At 38.7% G+C, this 22,518-nt stretch overlaps 2 protein-coding genes across 2 annotated transcripts in view; one reads left to right on the forward strand and one right to left on the reverse strand.

Annotated features, from left to right (window-relative positions):
- Positions 1–4,374: 4,374 nt before the first annotated feature.
- Positions 4,375–19,943, reverse strand: mysm1 (Myb-like, SWIRM and MPN domains 1). Its single transcript, XM_065257321.1, has 20 exons — positions 19,865–19,943; positions 19,257–19,329; positions 19,067–19,137; positions 18,913–18,978; positions 18,734–18,806; positions 18,512–18,610; positions 16,623–17,088; positions 16,324–16,534; positions 15,928–16,058; positions 15,730–15,833; positions 14,734–14,811; positions 13,496–13,581; positions 13,356–13,410; positions 13,142–13,192; positions 12,971–13,045; positions 12,075–12,263; positions 11,860–11,992; positions 11,064–11,169; positions 10,924–10,981; positions 4,375–4,973 (listed from the first exon to the last, which is right to left on the reverse strand). Exons 1-20 carry the CDS (start codon positions 19,921–19,923, stop codon positions 4,638–4,640), a joined length of 2,520 nt encoding a protein of 839 aa, XP_065113393.1. The 5' UTR covers positions 19,924–19,943; the 3' UTR covers positions 4,375–4,637.
- A 2,245-nt stretch (positions 19,944–22,188) lies between these two features.
- LOC135739075 (flavin-containing monooxygenase 5-like) overlaps positions 22,189–22,518 on the forward strand; it is a 5,433-nt gene continuing 5,103 nt past the window's right edge. The window contains exon 1 of the mRNA XM_065257342.2: positions 22,189–22,391. The gene's annotated coding sequence lies outside the window, so the exon portion shown is untranslated. The remainder of the gene's footprint in view (positions 22,392–22,518) is intronic.

The following is a 22,518-nucleotide window of genomic DNA, read 5'->3' on the forward strand; positions in this document are numbered from 1 at the left end:
ACTGCATGTCCCCAAAATGTCATTACACACCCAAAACATTTCATTCATCTTTAAAACCTAGTTTTTGTGTCTATATTGTGGTGGTTTTGGCCAAATTACTTAAGTATTAGGTATTTTTTGTCATTGTGTGATTCACCATGGTCCAAATGTTTAGTTGTTTTTTACCATGACAGTCAACCCTGGAAATTAAAGTTTTATAAAAATCTGATATTTATTGAGAAGAGTCAATACTGTAGTTAGTAGATGGAAAAGGAATCAGAACATCACTATTTATACAGTACATTTAATTTTGTTTTACAAGTAAAGTACTACAAAATAACATCCATGAAAAAATATTCTTGGTGGACAATGGACATCATTGGTCTGGCCAGAGATGTTCATAAATCATGGTTCCTAATCTTTAATATGTACAGCATCAAGTAGCCCCCAGTTGTAAACTTTTAATTGATTTGCAAAAGGATGAAAATGGTTTGTGTTGATGTGTGCAGACAGGATCCATGCTGGGCAGTTGGGAGAGGTTGAGTCTTCCTAGAGGTCCTTTACCGCCAATAATCCACTGAAGAGAGCTATAGCAAGTTTTGAAACATCCGCATTTATTCGTCCTGTGCGTATGACCATTGTATTGTGAATCAGTTTCCACTTATTATGTGATGGGTCTTGTTGTCCAGGTTGGAAATTGTAGAAATAATTGGGGAAAGTTGACACACATTTTATTCTAGTAAATATTTCTCAAGGTTGATTTAAAACCAACACTTAAAACACTTCTAATAAAAAACACATTTGTGTTTTTCAACTTTTAGCTTAAAATCTTTCATTTACTATTTTGTACCTCTTATAACCATACAGCTCTGTTTAATAAGGGTTGGGGATAAACTTTTCAGGACAATAAATAGATTTTAGATGACTCCCATTTTAGATTATTTCAAATACAAAAAAAACATGTATTATGTTGTTGTAATTAGTTTTACCACAAACAAACAACACATAAAGGACATTGCAAAATAAAGACACAACAAAATGATTAGCTTTTTAAATCATTATATTTATTTATAAATATAGCGCTCCGATATATATTTAGTGTCATAACCTAATAATGGTCTACATTTGTATTAATTTAGTTATTAATTGAATACCATTGTTGTTGCAGAGAACTTTAAACCCCCTTAGTATCTTTGTTTGAATTTATGGTTTCAATTATATCCTCTCACACATTTTTTTAAATAGCCTTTTTATATTAACTTTAAAATTAGTTTTTTATATTAGCTTTAATATAGCTTCAATATTTATTTTTGCGTATTAACTTTAATAATTTCTTTTTATATTAGCTCATAATTATTGTATAATGAATATATTATTTATATATAATTTATATTTGAATTTATAAATAATATATTACTTAGTATTTTTATTATAAATCTATACATTACAAAGCTATTATATCTGCTTTATATATTTAAAATATTAGCTTATATATTAGCTTTAATATCGATTTAAATAGCTTTACATATTAGTATATAATTACTATATAATATATTAGTGTAACAAATGGCATAATTATATTTTATAATTATAATAACTATAGTATAAATATGTATTTTGAAGCTATAATATTAGCTTTATATATTAGTACATAATTACTATATAATATATTAGTGTAACATATTGTATAGTTATATATTATAATTATATTATCTATAGTATAAATATGTATTATGAAGCTATAATATTAGCTTTATATATTAGTATATAATTAATATATAATATATTAGTATAACTAATGGCATAATTATATATTTTAACTATAATAACTAGTATAGATATGTATTATTAACCTATAATATTAGCTTTATATATTAGTATATAATTAATATATTAGTGTAACTTATTGTATATTATAATTATAATAACTATAGTGTAAATATGTATTATGAAGCTATAATATTAGCTTTATATATTAGTATATAATTAATATATATTTGTGTAACCTATTGTATAATTATATATTATAACTATAATAACTATAGTATAAATATGTATTATGAAGCTATAATATTAGCTTTATATATTAGTATATAATTAATATATAATATATTAGTGTAACTTATTGTATATTATAATTATAATATCTATAGTATAAATATGTATTATGAAGCTATAATATTAGCTTTATATATAAGTATATAATTAATATATAATATATTAGTGTAACTTATTGTATATTATAATTATAATAACTATAGTATAAATATGTATTATGAAGCTATAATATTAGCTTGATATATTAGTATATAATTAATATATAATATATTAGTGTAACTTATTGTATATTATAATTATAATATCTATAGTATAAATATGTATTATGAAGCTATAATATCAGCTTTACATTAGTATATAATTAATATATAATATATTAGTGTAACTTATTGTTTAATTATATATTAAATATAATAACTATAGTATAAATATATATTATGAAGCTATAATATTAGCTTTATATATATTTAGAGAGTTGTTATACTTTACATTAGTGGAAATGTGTATGTAAGTTTTTTTCAGAGGAAAGTGCTGCTGATAAAATGAGCAGTGCCGAAGTTTAGCGTCAACTGCTTGTAACGCTGATCTGGAAACAGAGCAGAGGTTACTGGATCTGAAACGCATCTCAAGACAAAACTGTAAAAATTTCAAAAACATGAAGGCAGAGGAACCGGAATCCGAGAAGAAAAAGCACAGCAACGCAACAGCCATGAATGACAGGACCTGCAAAACCAGCCAATAAAACACCACAAGAGATGAACAAAACTTTTAAACAATGACCGATGAATATAAAAACCGCAGACCACCAGCTGAAACAACCTGCAAAGGACAAAACCTGAACCTGAAACAACCCGCAGACCACCAGCCGAAACAACCTGCAAAGGACAAAACCTGAACTCGAAGCAACCTGCAAAAATCAAGACAAGAAACCAAAACTCAAAGTACCACAACAGCAATGCTCTCAAAAAGCCATGACATGAAACACACCATGGAATAACAAGACCAGGATCACAGACTCATTAAAATGGGACCATACCTCAATGTAAACATATCAAAATCCATAAGAATACTTTTTGCACAATTATCAGAAAAGAAAATGATGAAAAATATTGCTGAAATTTTTATACTTATGCTACGTATTTACCGCGGTATTTACAATACTTACAGCAGTAATTTAAGGATTATAAATCACATACTGGTTCAGTACCTGGCCTTCTTTCACCTGGGTCGGTGAGGTGGAGGCTCTCCACTGATGTCCACTTCTATGCGAGGAGGAGCAGCAGTTCCTGGTGTGGAGAAGATCTCTCTGATGCGGATGGATCCATCAGCCTGCTCTTCCTCACAAAAGCTGGGACGGTTGAGTGTCTCCCACAGGCGCTGCTTGATCCTCAGACCCAAACCCAGGCTGTAGGGACGCAGCCGACCAGAGGGCATCCGTAGCATGGGATCCACCGTGGAGTGATAGATGTCCTGGAAGTCCTTCACTGTGCGGCCATGGATGGAGAGAGGTTCCTCTGGTGCCGTGTCTGCAGATGGTGCCGAGGTTGAAGGCCTGAAAAGTGAAAGTGATGGATTTGAGAATGTATGGTAATCCATATTTGAGACTCGAACCGGCAACTTTCAGGCCACTAGGCTACAACTGCCCATTAAAAGTGCTAAACAAGTGTCTGGAATAATAGCATTGTTGCGCATGTACCTGTCCTTCAGCCTCTGGTGGTCCTCCTGCAGCTCAGCATCTCTCTTCCTCTTCCTTGATGAGCGAACGGCTCTGGAGCTGACCATCCCTGAGATGTCCTCCTTCACCTTCGACCTGGAAACACTCGACTGGCCTACACAGTAATCATCCAAATATTTTGGACAAACTCGGGTCTTTCGGAGGCCATACTTACCTGTGAAGGTCCTCACCGTGCTCGTCATCATGAAGATATCAACAAGATTCAGAAGCAGCAGAAAATCTCTCGAGAAATGTGTTTGTGTCTCAAAATTAAGTGAGAATTTTGGTTTGAATTTGATTTCTACAACTGATGTCACGCGTATGACCTAAAGCACCAATCAACCAATCACGTTGCTCCTTGAAATGCTCTGTTAATTTCAAATATACGCTGAGGTCCACTGATGTCTTTAAATGTAAACAACACTCTCAATTTTCAATTAGAGCTGTCATTGTACAGAAAAAGCTACTTTTTCCTTTATTTCTTGTATATTAGTGAATATTTACATTTGTTTTCTGCTTTCAATACAATTTTCTATTAAATAAAAGTTTCTTAAATGTTTATTCATATAAAAAATTATGAATATTAAAAACATTGCAATATAGAAAACAGAACACAATAAGGGAATTATTTATAAACTTGTATTGTTTAATCTCATTAAATGTTATTTCTCAAATTTCATTAAAAACTATGTAACACTTTAATGGACAGCTTATATCATAGTATAAAAATGTAACACTATTAGCAATGTATTTTTTAATATCAGTTTTGTACATTGTATACATAACACTTTATTATGCTCTACAACAACATATTTCTATTAATATAACAGCATATTTCTAACTGTGTTACTTGGCACTGTCAACGAAATTAGCCAGGTCCAATGGACTATTTTGGACTGAGAGTCTGTGTAAAAGTTGCATCCTCTTCCTCATTACAACTTATAATATGGTAGACGGTTCCTGTAGTGTACACTTCATCTTGGCTGTCAGAGTCAATTGTGTGCTCCTCTTCCGTAACACACATCTCATCTGTTACAAGGTTGCTGTTGATTGGCTCAGAGGAGAATGACAGTAAATGCTGCTGTGCTATTGGATCACGAGCGGTGGAGGAGCCAGTGTCAGGAAGAAAATGCGTTTCAAACAACGTCTGTAACTGGACCAGCCAAGTCTCCATGTCAACCTCTGAGACCCGCTCCAAAATTGTCCGGACTGATGCAAGCATCTGTACATAAAAAGAGAAGACCAATACAATATGTATTTAGTATGATGCAAACTGCAAATGAGCAGTGATGTGATACAGAGATTAATAAAAGTAATAATAATAATAATAATAATAATAATAATAATTAGTAGACAAGACAAGGCTATACAATAGGTGTGTCCTTTAAAATGTGGATCTCTGCACTAAATGGCAGTGCTGTGGTTGGACAGTGCAGATTAAGGGGCGGTATTATTCCCTTCTGACATCACAAAGGGAGCCCAATTTCAAAGAGCTATTTTTTACATGCTTGCAAAGAATGGTTTCCCAAAACTAAGTTACTGGGTTGATATTTTTCACATTTTCTAGGTTGATAAAAGCACCCAATTATAGCACTTAAACATTGAAAAAGTCAGATTTTCGTGATATGTCCCCTTTAATTGTTGTTTCTCAAAACTTTGTATATATGTATTTTTCAAAGTATTGTGCGCTGATGCTACTACACATGTGCTTTACCCTCCAGAATGTAACTAGTGGAAAATTCTTCTAAAATATACAATATATAAAAATTACATCTTGTTTTTACTAACCAGGCATTCTAGATTCCCTTTCAATACGGTTCACTTCGCATTGCGTCAGTTAGCTGACGCTATGGGGGAAACTCCTGTTTACTCCGTGACTGAAGCCTATTGGTTAACGTCTGTACAAAGTACAGACCAATGACGTTTGAACCCGCGCGCGGGAGGAACGCGTCCTTATATAAGCGCGGTTCAATCGTCAGGAGCTCATTATTTTCTCCTTCAGCGCGAACCTCTCGCTGCTCCGAAGAAAAAGAAGAAGCCTTACCTCGCCGTTGACAAAAGCCCTGCAGCGGAGTCCAGGCCTAGCGTCTTCCCCTGCCGTTTTCCGGCTGAGAACCGAAGATAGCAGAGTCCAGGTCTAGCGTCTTCCCCTGCCGCTTTCCGGCCGAGAACCGAAGATAGCCTTCGCTTGCCGTGGTACGAGCCCTGTGCAGCGGACACACGCCTGACGAGGTCTCCCCTGCGGCCGCCCGGTAAGATCAATATCTTTAATATAAAGCTATACGCTAAAAGAGCAGGCGCTGTTGTAATAGCGTCCAGCACAGCGGCTCGGTGAGCCTCTCTGCTATGAATTTCCTCCGAGCGCGTTACCGGTCTGGCACCTCCCACGCCGGGACCGCGCTTATGCTTTGGTTGTCTTATCCATGTTTCGTGCTCCCCCTGCTGTTCCTCTCTCGCCGGGATGAACACACGGCGAGCCATGAGACTAGATGGATGCATAGACAAGCACACACGGACTAACCCCCCCTGTGTTCTGTCACACCGCAACCGTTGATGCTTACAGAGTCCCTTCGCTCCTCTCACATTCAGTGGCGAGATCTCTGGCACATATATTAATCCCCCGAGTGCATCGGGTGATACCGTCACGACGCATGGCTGTTCTGTCTGTGTTGCTGCTCCCCTCTGCCGTTCCTCTCTTGTTGAGATGAACAAGCGGGGAACCGTAGACCTGGATAGATGCATACGACAAGCAAACACGGGCGGTCTGCCCCTGTCTCTGTCATAGCACAGCCACTCGTGCTCCACGCTCGCGGAGTCCCTCGCTCCTTTCCCCACAGTGGTGAGGTCTCTTAACGGCTTAGCTAGCACACGGTATTATGGCTCGCTGCCTCTAAATGCAGCTGTCCAGTGTTCAACGATTACAGAGCTTCATGCCCCTCCCCTCATGGAGCGGCGCGATCTCATTCGTCTGCTCGATAGGGCCGATTCGCCGCTATTGGAGCACCAAGAACACTCATTATAAGAGAGCTTCATGCCCCTCCCCTCCTGGAGCGGCACGATCTCATTCGTCTGCTCGATAAGGCGGACACGCCTCTATTGGAGCGCTAAAACACTTATTATAGAGCTTTACTGGTCTGCGCCGATCTTGCTTAAGATAGCTCATTCTTCGTCTGCCTGGTTATTTCTCTCTGGTTTAGACGGAATCAAGAGGCAGAACGAATTTGTTTATAATATTCTGAGGCCCGAATACCTCCCTTTATTCAGTCCCGTCCTATATCAGTGCGCTGAATATTGGTACATTCTTATATATATACCCGGTTTTTCTGCCCTTTTAATAAACGGCAAAACCGCGGGCCTCACGGCAGACTTCCTCTCTGCGATGGGTTCAGTCTGACATTAAACCACCTAGACATACTACCCTGCTCCGTGAGCCGTTCGGTCACCGTCACTACTGAGGCTTGTGCACCTGAACGGCTGAGCTCTGGTCTCCGCAGCACAGCTGCATCAACAGAGAACGAAACTGTCTGGGAAAAAAGGGGTTATGTCGCGCCTCGGCTGGACTGCCCTGAAATGTTTTCTGTGTGCTGTTTATCCAAACATACTGTGTAATACTGTCGGCTATGCGACCTCACTATAGTGGCGAACGGTATTTAATTCCTCTAAAAAGAGTAATTTCCGTACTTACTATACTGTGTATTGACACCTACGGTTGTACGGTGTCTCTAAACACTTTATCGCCTTACTGACAAGCATTCAGTAATACGCACACACGGCCCGCTGTCCATAATTCTATCGACGCTAGCCGAAAAAACCCCGGTTTGGCCATATACTGTGTATTGACACCCCACGACTGTACGGTGTCTCTAACACCTTTCTGCCAAATTCGCTCGCAGCCCACCTCAGTTTCTCCGCTACGATGCTGATGGCGCAAACGAGCACGGTCTAACGGCTGTTATTCTCTCTTCCTAGAGGAAGGACAGCCTCAGACTTTCGCATGGCTCCAAGCGTTTGAATCGCGCCCTCTCCGGACGGCCACTCAAAGGCTTACAGCCAAGCGGTTTATGACGTTTTTCGGCCATATAGCTGATTTATATTAGCGGATCCGAAGACGCTCACACCTCCGCTCCAATACTCGGAGATATTAAGGGTAATATCAACCTCAAGTGAGCTTGCTACCCGCCACAATAAGTTTCAAAGCTTAAAGCGCGCGCACAGTCAGACGCGCGCGGCATCTCGTTTAAGACGGGCACACGTACCCCTCTAACGAGCCTCAGAAAGCTGAATATCGTGGCATTCTGTTCATAAGTCCACTTCAGTTTGACTAAGCAAAGGTCCCGCCCCGAGCTGACGGCCGGGAAGCTTGCTTAAGTTACACACGGCTGCATGAAGTGCTGTCATTACGAGCTAGCCCAGCATTTGCTGTGGGTTGAACACGCTTTACGACGGCAATCAGCCTTCTGCGCGTGGAACGCCGTTTGTCTCATATAAATCACCTTGTACTGTGAATACGGTACATTAAGAGGATGATTTAGCACTGCAGCACTCTCGACCGTGTTATTGTGATAATGCGGTCGGGCAATCTACGGTGGTTTCATTATTTACCGAACCAGACTGAGATCTCGCCCCCTGAACAAGCTGACGAGTCATCTCCTTTATAAACTCATTGCATCGCTTTATAAGCTATGTTCAATCAGAGTGATACGCATCTCATGCTTAAACTACCAATATTAACCCATTACGATGGGCGTGCGGAGATGGCATCCGTGGGACACGACCTACATTACGTGCCTTATGACACATTGACACAAGCTGCTAGGACCCCTTTCACGAGGCGTCCTTATGCAAAGTCTGATCCATTCTGTCTAGTGACATTTGAAAGTCAAAAACCCCCGCGAATCGCCGGTGGAACACTTTTCTCCTCACTACAGAGGCACGGCGGCTCTCTCCCCTACCTATATCTATGTGGCCGTGATAACAGCGAACCACGCTTTTACGACCGACCATTCATTTAATTCACAAGCCTGTCATCTCTCAGATGCGGACGGCGGCGGTAACAGCGAACCATGCTTTTACGGCTGGCCATTCACTTCATTCATAAGCCTGTCATTTCTCAGATGCGGACGGTGCCCGAGGCACAGCGCTCTGGAACTGTCCGAGGTCCTGTATGACACATACGTCTGACGTACATCAGACGATCAGCTGTTCATCTGCGTCACAGATCACTCACTAGAGCACCTGTCAATACAGGCTATTTATGGATCGTTGACGTTATCACCTCCCGTGACAATTATGCTCACTTGTCTTAGAGCATGGGCATGGTCTTAGAGGTTTCTCATTTGACAATTGTGACACGGCCGGCTGGTCCCCGCCGTCCACGTTGTCAGTTTACAGCTTCGACATCCCTGCTTCGCGCACTACTGAGGTTTGTTGCATTAAAGGTGCGCCCATTAGCTCACCTGTATGCACGATATGGTTTTTAATTATATGCGTCCACCGTGCGCTTAGAGAAGCTCACATGTACACGCTATAACATTTTGGTATACAATAAGATGCGCTTGGGAAAGCTCACCTGTATACACAGCTGTGTTATGCTTTGTGACACATACATTGTTGTTCATCTGTGTACGTTCACGGTGCGTTGGGTGCCCACCGTTACGTTCATCAATCATATCTGTACACATTCACGGCGCGTTCTGTGCACTGATTTATCTATACGCATTCACGGTGCACTGAAGAGTTCACCCGTGTGCGCACAATTTATTATCAGAACACATGACGGCGCGCTCGAGAATCTTGCCGGCCTGTGCATTATAACACTCTGATTCATCTATATGCATTCACGATGTATTCAAGTGTTCACCTGTGCCCGTGCAATTTATAGTCAATACACATTTACGGCGCGCTTGGAAAGCTCACCGATCTGTGCACTATAATACTACCTATATGCATCCCGATGCGCTCGAGGGTGCACCTGGGTTCACACTATTGTGGTATCTGTATAATCCCACGCTACGAACCGTTCTGCCGCATATTATAGTCAGATCGACCGTTCGTGAGCTTCGCAGATCACTCACTACGTATGTCTGTTGCTAACAGTGGTATTTAGATGGATCGTTGAAACCATCGCACTGGCTCACGCCCCTCTATGAGCTATGTCCTATATAGAGCCCACTCTGTGCGAGTTTGGCTTCTTCATGAACTTGGTCTACAGGGGTATCTATATCTTTATTTGATATCTGCTACGCGGCCGGCTGGTCTTCGCCGTCTACGTTGTCAGATTGTACAGCTTAGACGTCCCTGCCCTACGAGCGCAGGTTCTCTCGGCTCAATCGTGCACGCTCATGCGTTTTATGTGTACACCACGGTGCGCTCAGCGAGCTCACCAACGTGACTATGAATTTACTTATCTCGCACAGCCGCGGCGCGCTCGGTACCTCGCCGTCTTGTGCTATGTTATGTGCCCCCGGTGCGTTTAAAACCCCACCGTGTGCGCGTCAACAATTTATATGGTGCTTACACATTTGCTTTTAAAGCTGTGAATATGCCGGGTATAGGGCCACACGCAGTGTCTCTCCGGTAAGGCACTTCAGTACGTTGTGTATGCACGGCGTGATGGGATTACGTTCCCCCATAGCGTCAGCTAACTGACGCAATGCGAAGTGAACCGTATTGAAAGGGAACGCTTAGGTTACTCACGTAACCCCGGTTCCCTGAAATAACGGGAACGAAGCATTGCGTCTCTTGCCGTGCTACAAACGTCTACGCAGCGAGTGTTATTCGGCTGCGCGCTTCAGTCGAATATAATGAGCTCCTGACGATTGAACCGCGCTTATATAAGGACGCGTTCCTCCCGCGCGCGGGTTCAAACGTCATTGGTCTGTACTTTGTACAGACGTTAACCAATAGGCTTCAGTCACGGAGTAAACAGGAGTTTCCCCCATAGCGTCAGCTAACTGACGCAATGCTTCGTTCCCGTTATTTCAGGGAACCGGGGTTACGTGAGTAACCTAAGCGTTTTTAATCGATTGTAATAGTTGTACAGCTCAGTTTGTTTGTAGTTATAGCGAGTGACAAACAGTACAGCAACACCAATACATTTTACATACAGTAATGTGTGTAATGTGTGAAGGCGGCATTAAACTGAAACTAAATATTTGGCAGATGAATATTACCTTTTCCAGGCAAGTGAGAGAAGAATCTCTGCGAAAAAGCCTGTCCATTGGTACACTCCTAAACAAACAAGGACCATGATGAGTTAAAACTAAAGCAGAATTCCTTAATAATGCAGTATACATAAAAACACACAGCTTACCCATGACAGTGTCTGTACTTGAACACCACCCATTCTGTCCTTCTCATCACCTCTGACCAATCAGGAAGATCGGATAAGTACTGAATGTTAAACTGGTATGGAAGTTCTGAAACACACACACACCAAAATGTATAAAATATACACATAATGTAAAAATTATATCATGACAATTTCAAGTTATGTTAACTTAGCCGTATTGCGCCAACTAACCTAAAGGGGACATATCATGAAAATCTGACTTTTTCCATCTTTAAGTGCAATAATTGGGTCCCCAGTGCTTTTACCAACACAGAAATGTGAAAAAGATCAGTGCAGTAACTTAATTTTGATGAACCATTCTCTGCAAGCATGTGAAAAAATAGCTCATTGAAATTTGGCTCCCCTTGTGATGTCAGAAGGGGATAATCCTGCCCCTTAATCTGCACTATCCAACCATGTCACTGCCATTTAGTGCAGAGATCAGCTCATTTGCATTTAACAGGACACACCAACATGTTATAATAAATGATCTATATGGTATTTTGAGCTTAAACTTTACATACGTACTCTGGGGACATCAAAGATTTATTTAACATCTTAAAAACGCTCCCTTTAATGCTTCATGGTGCAAATTTGGCAAAAGACTAAATTAATGGTTTACAAAACCGGTTGTTTGCTTACAAAACTGCAACAACAAAACCAGAACAATGACTTAATATGAAGCTCCACCTTCTTTAACTTTAATAATATGTTGTGCAAGCCAGAATATAACCAAGCATTGATGTAAAGTGCATTCAAGAGAGATTCTCTAACATACTCTGAGGTCCAGAGGGTCCAACCTCCTCCTGTACCATCAAACAGGTGCTCTGAGAGAGGGGGGAGGAGTTTGTGGGGTTATACGGGCTGACAATCATCCCAATAAATGGAGCACCACCTCGAGAGAAATAGCTCTGCAATTCACAAAGAAAAACAGATTTATACAAAGTTCTGACAAAAACCTTTTTTAAAGCAATCTGTGCAAAGATCCGTTACCTGGTATTTGGCTTGAGTGTCAATGTCTCTGAGGGAGGGGTTTGGGTCAAAGGCCGGGTGAGAATGGTACCAGCCCACAACACTATGGCCTTTGATCCCGAGCAGCTCGGATGCCTGAGTTTGAGAGACGGGATCCATCTCACACTGCAGACCGGTGCTCAGGCTGTTACAAGGTTCTGCTGCACAGATCTATAATAAACACATAATTTACATTACAAGCCCTCATAATACCATTAATAAAGTCATGTAATGTAAAATTCAGTCCTTCCATAAAAACGCGTATTTTGTGTGATTGTTGCGGGCAAAATCCTTGACCTTGCGGCACGTTTTTTCAAAAAATGCGATGGAATATGCGAGATATTTATGCAATTTTATGCAATGAAATTGTGGGAACTTGCCAAAATTGCTTTAACTTGCAAAAACTGTGTGAACTTGCAAAAACTGCAGCTTTTGATTGATGTTCATGTCGTGTAATTACATCACTTTCTAACATTCCCATGACAACATGGGACATGGCTGCGCGTATGTGAAGTGAATGCAAACATTTTTTACTTTTTGCTTAGATATATGTGACTTTTGCTACAAAAATGCGGGGATTATGAAATCCTGCAAGCACTGCATATTTTGCGAGCAGAAATCTACAATTTATGCGGCGAAAGTGCTGCGTATTTAAAAAATGCGGCCCCTGCATAAATATGTAGACTTTGGCTGATTACGCATTGAATCATGCAATCACATAATCGCGTTTTTCTGGAGGGGCTGAAAATTTATTCGCAAAAAAGTTAGCAAACAAAGCTAAATTATCTGAATGCTCTGTTTGAGTACTCCGGTAGGATTTTAAACATTTACCAGTAAACCCAAAACCTCTGTACACTTTATTCCTTAAATTTTCTAACCTTTAAAATCTTCTTGTCCTCTTCGTACGTTCCTCCTAAAAGGCCAATCACCTCTCCCATAGATACATGAGCATGCTAGGAAAAAACTTGATCAGTAAATTATCAAAGAATAAATTGGAGATTAACAGCTTAGATGTGATTATATTTGTACCAACATCACTTGAAACTTACAATATCCATGATCACAAGAGCCTCAGCACCAAGGAGCACGCTGTACGGTTCCTAAAAGAAGAAGAAAAACCAAACAAAATAAATGTGAAGCAATTCATTTTCATCCACTAAATTTTACCACAGTAGAAAGATAAACTGAATTTCCCTTTTATATATCTATACATTTCTCATCTTTAGTTACAGCAGAAATCTCAAAGATGTGACGTATCCTTACCTGTATGTCCTCTCCAAAAGGCTTGCATGGAATGAGCTGGAATGGATCAAAGGAGCTGCAAACACAACAAGCAATTAAAAACAAAATTGCTCCTTATCGAATTATCCAAACTATGCAGCAGCAAAGGTGTTCGTGTTTACCCTTTTTGTTTAAAGAGTTTAGATGGTTTCGGTCCTTTTTTCTTCATTTCCTCTCTTCTGAGAGCCAGCTCCTCTGCGCTCAGATGCTGAAAAATATAGACAAGACCATTTCTAAACAAACTGTAAATGCTTCTTCCATACAAAACACTAAAGACATAAGTACATTTGGTGTCTAAAGTCATAATTTTTTCTGCTAGGTAGAGTAACGATGTTGACAGTACGTAACAGAACTGAGGTGGAAACTTTGGTAATGCAGGACTGTCAGTCAGTGGTTGTGGGTGGGGCTTTGTCAATGTGACGTCACTGGAGTGGGTGAATTTTTTCTTTGTAGGGTGGTTGTGCCAAACTGCCAATACACATGTATATCAAAACACCTTGTAAAAGTGGATTTTGTATAATAGGTACACTTTAAAAAAAACCTCATTTTGTGGCATTTAAAAACATCATAAGCCCTTTCCACAAAGAGATTACGGAAAATACACAGAAAATGCGTCCAGGATTCGGTAGATGTTCGGTTTATTCACACAGCCAATAATTTTCCGGAATCTGTGCGTGCATTCACACCAAGGGGCAACTTTTCAGTCTCTATCTTGAAGCCAACATGGCAGTGACTTAAACTGATCCCCATAGACTCTTATGTTAAAATGCAAAACTTAATAGAGAAATAGGAAAATATTTGTTTACAGCCTTGTACAAAAAGTGTTTGTGTTTGCTAATTTTGCATAAGAAGCACAAGATCCAAGCACGTGATGTGTTGTTCTGTCACGCTGGTGAATTATCTCAGCTTCAGCATGTATAGTGACGACGAGCTCCCTGGTCTCTCCTTCAGTCCAGTTTGCTGACATTTCTCATTGTGAATGTTGATCTGCATTTAAATCCCTGTCTCAAAAAGCATAAACCATAACTTCTTGTGATGTCACATGCATCCTCACTACGGCACGCCCCTTACAGCATTGTTTCTGCCTTGTGTTCACACAGAATGCGTTCTGTAAATGATACGGCAATGTTACTAAGTCCTCTTTGCGGGAGCGACCACAGTACATTTACAGGACGTGTTTGTGTTCAAACAGAAGCCTCTACCAATTTTTCAAATTTTCTGGGACCAAAGTGCTTTGTGATTAGGGTAATACGGTTTCAGATCTATAAGTAGTGCATGACCTCAGCTGTAGCAGGCCGACAACTGAATCTAAAGGGATGCTATTGTCATAAAAATAGAAGTGTTCTTTGAGTTTCTTTACCTCATACGTCTGGCCCTCAAGATCCTTGGCATCACACCAATTTCCCCACGTGTCCCGAATTCGGCGCTTCCTCGTACGCTGCAAAACAACACACCAAAATTAAGCAATGATTTAAACAATCATTAAAGGGACACTCCATTTTTTTTATATGTTTTGGAATACATTCAGCTGATCTCCGGGTCTGGCGGTACCACTTTTAGCATAGCTTAGCATAATCCATTGAATCTGATTAGACCATTAGCATTGCGCTAAAAAATAACCAAAGAGTTTCGATATTTCTCCTATTTAAAACTTGACTCTTCTGTAGTTGCATTGTGTACTAAGACGGAACATTAAAAGTTTTTCTAGGCAGATATGGTTAGGAACTATACTCTCATTCTGGTTTTTTCTGCTGTAACATGGTTGCAGCAGGTGCAATGATATTACGCAGCACTTGAAAATAGTCCCCTGCTATTGAAAGTAACCAAGGGGACAAATTTTTTTTTTTGGGGGGGGTGTAATATCACTACGCCTCCTGCAGTCATGTTACAGCAGCAAAGTCCTTGATTATTATGCCAGAATGAGAGTATAGTTCCTAGCCATATCTGCCTAGAAAATCACAACTTTTAATTTTCTGTCGGTCTTAGTACACAATGTAACTACAGAAGAGTCATTTTTTAAATAGGAAAAATATAGGAACTCTTTGGGGTTTTTTTAGCATGATGCTAATGGTCTAATCAGATTCAATAGATTATGCTAAGCTATGCTAAAAGTGGTACCACCAGACCCGAAGATCGGCTGAATGGATTCCAAAACGGTAAAATAAATCAAATATTTAACTCTAAGTGAGCTGGAAAATGAGCAGATTTTCAAAAAAAGTGTAGTGTCCCTTCAAATAAAATGCTGGAAAAATTGAGCTGTTAGTGGATAATTCCCAACAGAATGACATATGATAATAACAAGTGCAGAGATAAAAGTGTAAGTGTATAATACTGAGCTCCTTCCAGATTTTCTCACCATAGACTGCAGTCTCTGGGCAAGATGATAAGCCTCCAGGCTGTCTTTGCTTTCCTTAAATCGTGAACGATCAACCACTCGCGGGCGGTTGTAGATCGCCTGATCTAAAGATGAAGGGAGAGAAAGTGAGTGAGAAAGAAAGTGCAGAATCCACGTTTTTGGCAAACGGAGAAGAAATAACTGCATGACAAGCATTACCACAGTTGAAGTTGATAGCTCCAATGAGCTCCAGGTAAGTGTGTATTCGACCAATACAGTTTACGTCACCACAGTTTTTCAAGCCTGGACGAACCGATGTCTTATTCAGGTATTTGGGTTTACTTTTCAGCCTAGAAAAAAATTAGACAAGGTTTATTTAAAAAAAAATAAAAAAATAAAACATGAAAATGCAGTAGACCAAGACCTACAATTTGTAGCTATTTTTAACACAGTTTATATACAAGATATATATATATAGTTTATATACAGTATAAGTTTATACTAAAATTTATATGGAAAAAAATATACAACATATATGAGAAGTTGGCCTTGAAAACATTCCCTATATGTAATTGAAGTGTTTCACAGGAATACATAGTAAATACAAAGTCTCACCACTGGTCCAGGATGTAATTGCGAATTTTTAAATATCTCTCCGGGGTTTTGGAAGGACGGCCCTCGAAAAACTCTGAGATGGCTTGCTTCTCCTCTTCTGTAATTGAGTTGAAATCTAAAGTGACCTCCTGATCAGGAGGTCTGAGCTCCTCTTCATCTTCCTGGTCTTCCTCTACTTCCTCCTCTGCACACTCACACAATTCCATCATATCTGAGGAAAAGAACGTATAATAACCCATTATTTATGGTTCCTAGTGGCTGAAATAACGTATTAATAATAGAAATGCAATACAAGACACCTGCTCTATCACTGCTTTCCTCTCCAGAAAGGCTGTGTTTCTCTGGACTTCCTGTCTTAGATAAGCTGTTTACACTTTCCTCTTCTGGTTCTGAATTTATCCTAATTTGAGACATGTCAGCATTTCTGTTTGTGTCTGAATCAGTGGGTCCGTCTGAAGCTGTGGTTTCGGATTGTGACAGAGGGTTTAAAAGTTCTGTCGGGGGTGACACTGGACTATTTTCTTCCTGGAGCTCACAATTCGGCAAGTCTTTGTGTGTATCTGACTGGGTTTCCGCCTGAGCCCCATCGTTGCTGGAATCATCAGTGATGTCAACATCCTCATCATCAGAGAGTCGCTCGATGCGCACAGCATTGGTAAGCGATGAAATTTCAGGCTGCACTGTGGGGATTACAGCTGTAGAGGGCAACGTTGGGCTTGGAGCAGCTTTCCTGATGGACACTTCGTCAGGTATGTCTGTTTTAGCCTGAAAGTTAAAATTAAAGATAAAATTATTGAGATAGCACTGATAAAAAGATGCTTGCCTTTATAAAATGCTTGCGTACTTATACATTCATTTATAAATACATCAACACATTTCATGCAAGAAAATACGTTTTATGTAATACATTTCTGAATTATAATTGATAGGAAAGCATGCATTTTGTTTTAAAGTCATAATGCAGGAAATTATCCTGAAAATATCATGTAAGGTTGTTCAGAATGAAAATTTTGTGATAAGTTACTCATCCTCATGTCGGTCCACATTCATAAGACCTTCACTCATCTTCGGAACACAGATTAAGATATTTTTTATGAAATCTGAAAGATTTCTATGTGACCCTGGACCACAAAACTACTTCTAAGTCGCAGGGGTATATTTGTATAGCCAACAATACATGGTATGGGTCAAAATTATCTATTTTTATCCCAAATGTGATGTCATTAGAATATTGAGTAAAGATCATGTTTCATGAAGATATTTTGTAAATTTCCTACCATAAATATATCACAAATTATTTATGATTAGTAATATGTTTTCCTAAGGACTTCATTTGGATAACTTTAAAGGCGATTTTTTTAATATTTAAATTTTTTTGCACCCTCAGATTCCAGATTGTAATCATTAGTTGTATCTTGGTCAAATATTGTCATATTCTAACAAACCATGCATCAATAGAATGCTTATTTATTTTTTAATTATTAACTTTAAAAAAAATTAACTTATGACTGATTGTGAGGTCCTGGGGTCACATTAATAAAACTGTGTATAGGGTCCTTACTAAATGTCTACGTATGCGCAAAAGCCAATATGCCAAAAAATATTAAGACTAATAAAGCAATGTTCCCTTTATAAATCACAGATCACCTGCAAGTGTGCGTACATGAATCATCCTCAGATCCCACCCGGCAAGCCCATTCTCCCATCAAGTTTTTTTTTATAGATCACAACCTTTGCATGGGAACTGGCATATGCACATTCCCAGCCCTGTTTTGTGCATACGCACGCTTTATAAATGAGACCCCTGGGTCTTGACGGCACATGGCACCAGTGTTTATTGCATGCATGTTGTGCTTTCATCCATACGCGACGGAGACTGACTTTTTCAGCACAAAACGTATTCTCGTCACTTCATAAAATTGTGATAAAACCACTGTAGTCAATTTATTATAGATAGACTATCACATTGACTGCTTTAATGTCTTTAACAATGTCTTTACTGCCTTTCTGGGCGTTAAAGTTTTGAGTGTGTAAAGAGAAAGCGGTCTGATTTCATAAGAAATATCTTTCTAAAGAACGAAATGAGGGCGAGTAGTAATTAATGTCAATTTTTTCATTCTAGGGTGAACTAACCCTTTAAAAATGTCACTTACGACTATACATAGAAAACAGAAATCATACATCATACCTTATTTTTGAAGTACTGCTTAGCATAGCTCTTCACCTGTAGAACCGTCCTAGTACCGATTAGTTTGGCAATTTTGGTCCACCTGTGGCCAAATTCAGCCTAAAAAGCATAATTTGATTTTGGGTTGTTGTTGTTGTTTTGTTGAGCATTGGTCTTTTCCACAGTGTTTTCTAATGTGGTAAATGCCTTTGCTATAATTCAGAACCATTATTTAAAACATACCAGTCCTTTCTCAAAGAGATCCTTCTCCTCTTCAGCCCAACGAGTTGATCCTCCAGAACTCTTCACCAATGACCTAGAAAGAAATTAAGCAGGACAATTTCATAAAACAATTCCCACCAAAAAACACACATTTTTACTTGCTGATATATGAACAAACAAATAGAAAGATAAATACTCACTTTTGGACTGTAGTCTTCTCATTGTTCCATGCTACCTTTGGTGCTTTTTCACTAGCAAAATAATACCTTTCTTTATTAAGAAAACATCCACATACTTACACTGAATGCTCTACTAATGAATGTGAATACAACACAGATATAGAGTGAAGGATACTGTTCTTCAAGCAGCATGCTCTCAATGGCCTCCCTGTTTTCATCGCTGATGGAGCTGTCCAGCGTCCAGGGCTGAGCAGAGACAAATAAATCTCTTTTGTAGTATTTTTATTTTGCATATCTCTCATAGATCAGTGGTCGACATGTGAAGATCAGCATACAAATGTAGTGATAAAGTCTTGTGGGTTTACCAGTATACTGCTGTTAGTCTTCCATGCAGACTGTAAATATTGATCCTGGAGTATCTCAGCACTGCTCAGGTCACTGAAAATGAATGATATTTGATCTTACCGATTTTAAGGAATTTTGCAGGTCAAGCAGTCACAATGGTTTTCACACCTCTCGGTATGTAAACAAAACGGTTACAGTAATGGACGTACAATAGATATAACCTGGGAGTAAAAATGTGAGTGAAACCCATTAACGTAACTTACTTCAATGAATAGCTCTGTGTTAAAATGTGTCTAAATCTCTAAGCAAATGCGTTCTTGTAAATAAAAAGATGACAGTTTCTGTAACACATGACTGATGTGTCTTTAGAGTTGCTGCTAAACAGATCATACTAGAAAACTAAAAATATGTTTTAAGAAGGTCTTATTAGCAACTAAAGCATCATAGTTACATTCTACTTATGTGTTTACTGAAGTTTCACGTATAAATGTGTTGAAATAACTAGAGTAGCTCATTTCATTGCCAGTCGCTTTATTTCGCTCCTGTTTCACTCGTGAACTCGCTTTTACCCAAGCATGACTTCATAACATTTCCCAAACATAAGAATATGAGTAAGAAAAACTCCTACCCGACACTTTCATCACGTTCATCTCCCTCAATGTCCACAACATCCAACTCGTCTGCCATATTTGTTACTTATGAGAGAAGAAAGACGGTGGTTAGTTACAGGCGTGTGTTTCTTACAGCGCCACCTACGGCCAGGAGGATGCGGTCTAACAAAGCAAATAACTTTTCAGTCAGTAGGACTAGTCCTAGCTACTTGGATGGGTAAAGACAGACATCTATAAAATCACGTTCTAAAGTTAACGTACTATTTTACATTTATAGGCCGTTTCTCAATTTCAAGAACGCAAGAAATAATTTTTTTTAACTAGACCGCACATTAGCCGCTTTGGTCAGCTGCTGCGATACGTCAGCGACGCCGCCATTTTAGCGGTGGCAAGAGTAAATGGGGAACCTGTGACTTTTTAGATATAAAAACACAGCAACTTGTTTGTTTTAATCGATTTCTGTGATTTTTGTCTCTGTGTGGAGTACATACATTTTCAATCTACAGTTGCGTACAATCTCGCTTGTTAAGACCACTGATCTATATAAATGACTGGATTGCGCATGACGTCACACTTGTGAAGCCACCGCGCCGCCATGTTGGTATACCCAAACGTTCTATTAAATCAATGGACGTTATCGGATTTTAATGATAAAACATCACTTTACTCGTCTTCGTTTTTATATGTGAAGTTACCCTGTACATTATAACAACACAAACGTCCAAAGCATGTAAATAGTTATTTACTGAAAGTTGTACATTTTGCGTTTTAAACAGTTATTATACATTCATCTTTATTACAGTATCAGATCAGCAGACAGACCGCAGCATATTTAGTATTAATGACAATAAACGTGCTCATTCTGAAATCTAAATAAATAATCATGCTTTGTACCGTATGTGCATGCAATAATTTGCTAGTTTTGTAATTATGTTATCTAAACTTACAAGTTACCTAAACTTATTTAGAGATATAACGCTGACCGTCACAGTGTAGCTGAATGTCAAAAAAAACTTTATTTATACCCGTGTCATTAACAAATGCAACAGACACACTCACATTAACGGTTTTTTATAAATCCATTATCCTGCCCGATTAAAACATAAACATTGCAAATAACACCAGAATTAACAAATAATTTACGTACACATATCCTAAAAATTAACCTTGTGTAAATGATACGTGGTAAAGGGGGTAAATTTTGATCATGATTTTGAATGGAAGTCAATGGCGCTCTCTGCCGGTTGGGTATACCAAGATGGCGGCTCGAACTCTGCGCTGGCTTCAAATCACGCAGTTACGTCAAGCGTTCTATGCGCAATCCAGTCATTTATATAGATCAGTGGTTAAGACTTAGAAAATAATAATTCTGGGCTTCGAAACGTTTACGTATCTTTTGTTTCGAATCAATTGGTTCGGAGCTTGTTTCAAACTGGCCAAGTCACGTGATTTTAGCAAACAAGTGCTCAATGCGTCATAACTGCTTCGAAACGTTTCGAAAATCCGATGATACAAATAGATTATACCTTGAAACCTCTGTAAATAATATACCCATCAAAGATAACGTGAAGTATCTTGGTGTCCAAATCTTTAAGAAAAATCCACTTAGGCAAGAAATGAATTTCTTTCCCAAAATTAAAAAAGCAAAACAAATATTCAACAATTGGCTTCAAAAAGATTTATCCTTTCTTGGAGTTATTTTAGCTGAAGGTCTATCTCACTTTATATACCCATCTTTTTCACTTTTTGTCCATGATAATTCATATATATATATATATATATATATATATATATATATATATATATATATATATATATATATATATATATATATATATATATATATATATATTCAAAGTAAATTGGAGGGGAGGGCTTAAAGTTTGTTAACTTGTAACTTCTCTTCCTCTAAACTCCTTATAAAACTCTCTAAATTCCATAAACAAGCTCTGTTTGGAAACTCTGTTTTGTTCACAATTTCTCCCCACACAAAGTGAAACAACGAAAGCTTTGTAGTAAAGAACAAGTCAATTTTTTTAAGAACTGGCATGAGAAATGTATTGATTATCTTTGTGATATGCTAGATTCACATGGGAATGTTTACTTTTATTATGATTTCATGTCTAAATACAATTTCCCAATTGTCCATAAGGAATTTCTTACAGTAGCTAAAGCTATTAATATACACTATTTTGACCAGCAGGTGTCGCCAGCGTGTGTGGTGTTTCGAACGCTTTGAAAAACTGAATCAATTTTCGAAGCAATTGGTTCTTTTAATTCGAAGCTTAGTTCGTTTCTCCCATCACAGTCATACACATAAACAGTCGCTCTGGATAAGAAAAAAATAAGTTGTTTTCATTACTTTGTTCGCCAAGTGTATTGTAATCAGTCACCCTATGAGACAGAATTGCGCAACCCCATCTAGAGTTTGTTAATCAAGTTTTGATCATCGAAGACAATAGAAAGGAGGATCACCTTCGATTGGAATTCGCCTAAGTTACTACACACAAGTTCTTTACAGTAATTACAGTGAAACTCCAGACAGTAAGTATGTTGTCAGGGATTTTTTTTACTTTAAATATCAGATAAATTGATTATTTTCTTTACAGATGAACGCAAGCAAACAGTCGTTACGTTTGAGTTAAGTTTAACTGGTGGCTTGATTGTAAAC

The sequence above is a fragment of the Paramisgurnus dabryanus genome, chromosome 12, assembly GCF_030506205.2.
Source record: "Paramisgurnus dabryanus chromosome 12, PD_genome_1.1, whole genome shotgun sequence".
In the NCBI taxonomy this organism is placed as follows: domain Eukaryota; kingdom Metazoa; phylum Chordata; class Actinopteri; order Cypriniformes; family Cobitidae; genus Paramisgurnus; species Paramisgurnus dabryanus.

Coding starts and splice junctions, on each gene's coding strand:
- mysm1 (XM_065257321.1), bottom strand. CDS start 19,923: ATGGCAGACGAGTTGGATGTTGTGGACATTGAGGGAGATGAACGTGAT. Junction 16,059..16,323: donor AATTACATCCTGGACCAGTG/GTGAGACTTTGT, acceptor ATTTTTTTCTAG/GCTGAAAAGTAAACCCAAAT. Junction 14,812..15,729: donor CCCAGAGACTGCAGTCTATG/GTGAGAAAATCT, acceptor GTTGTTTTGCAG/CGTACGAGGAAGCGCCGAAT.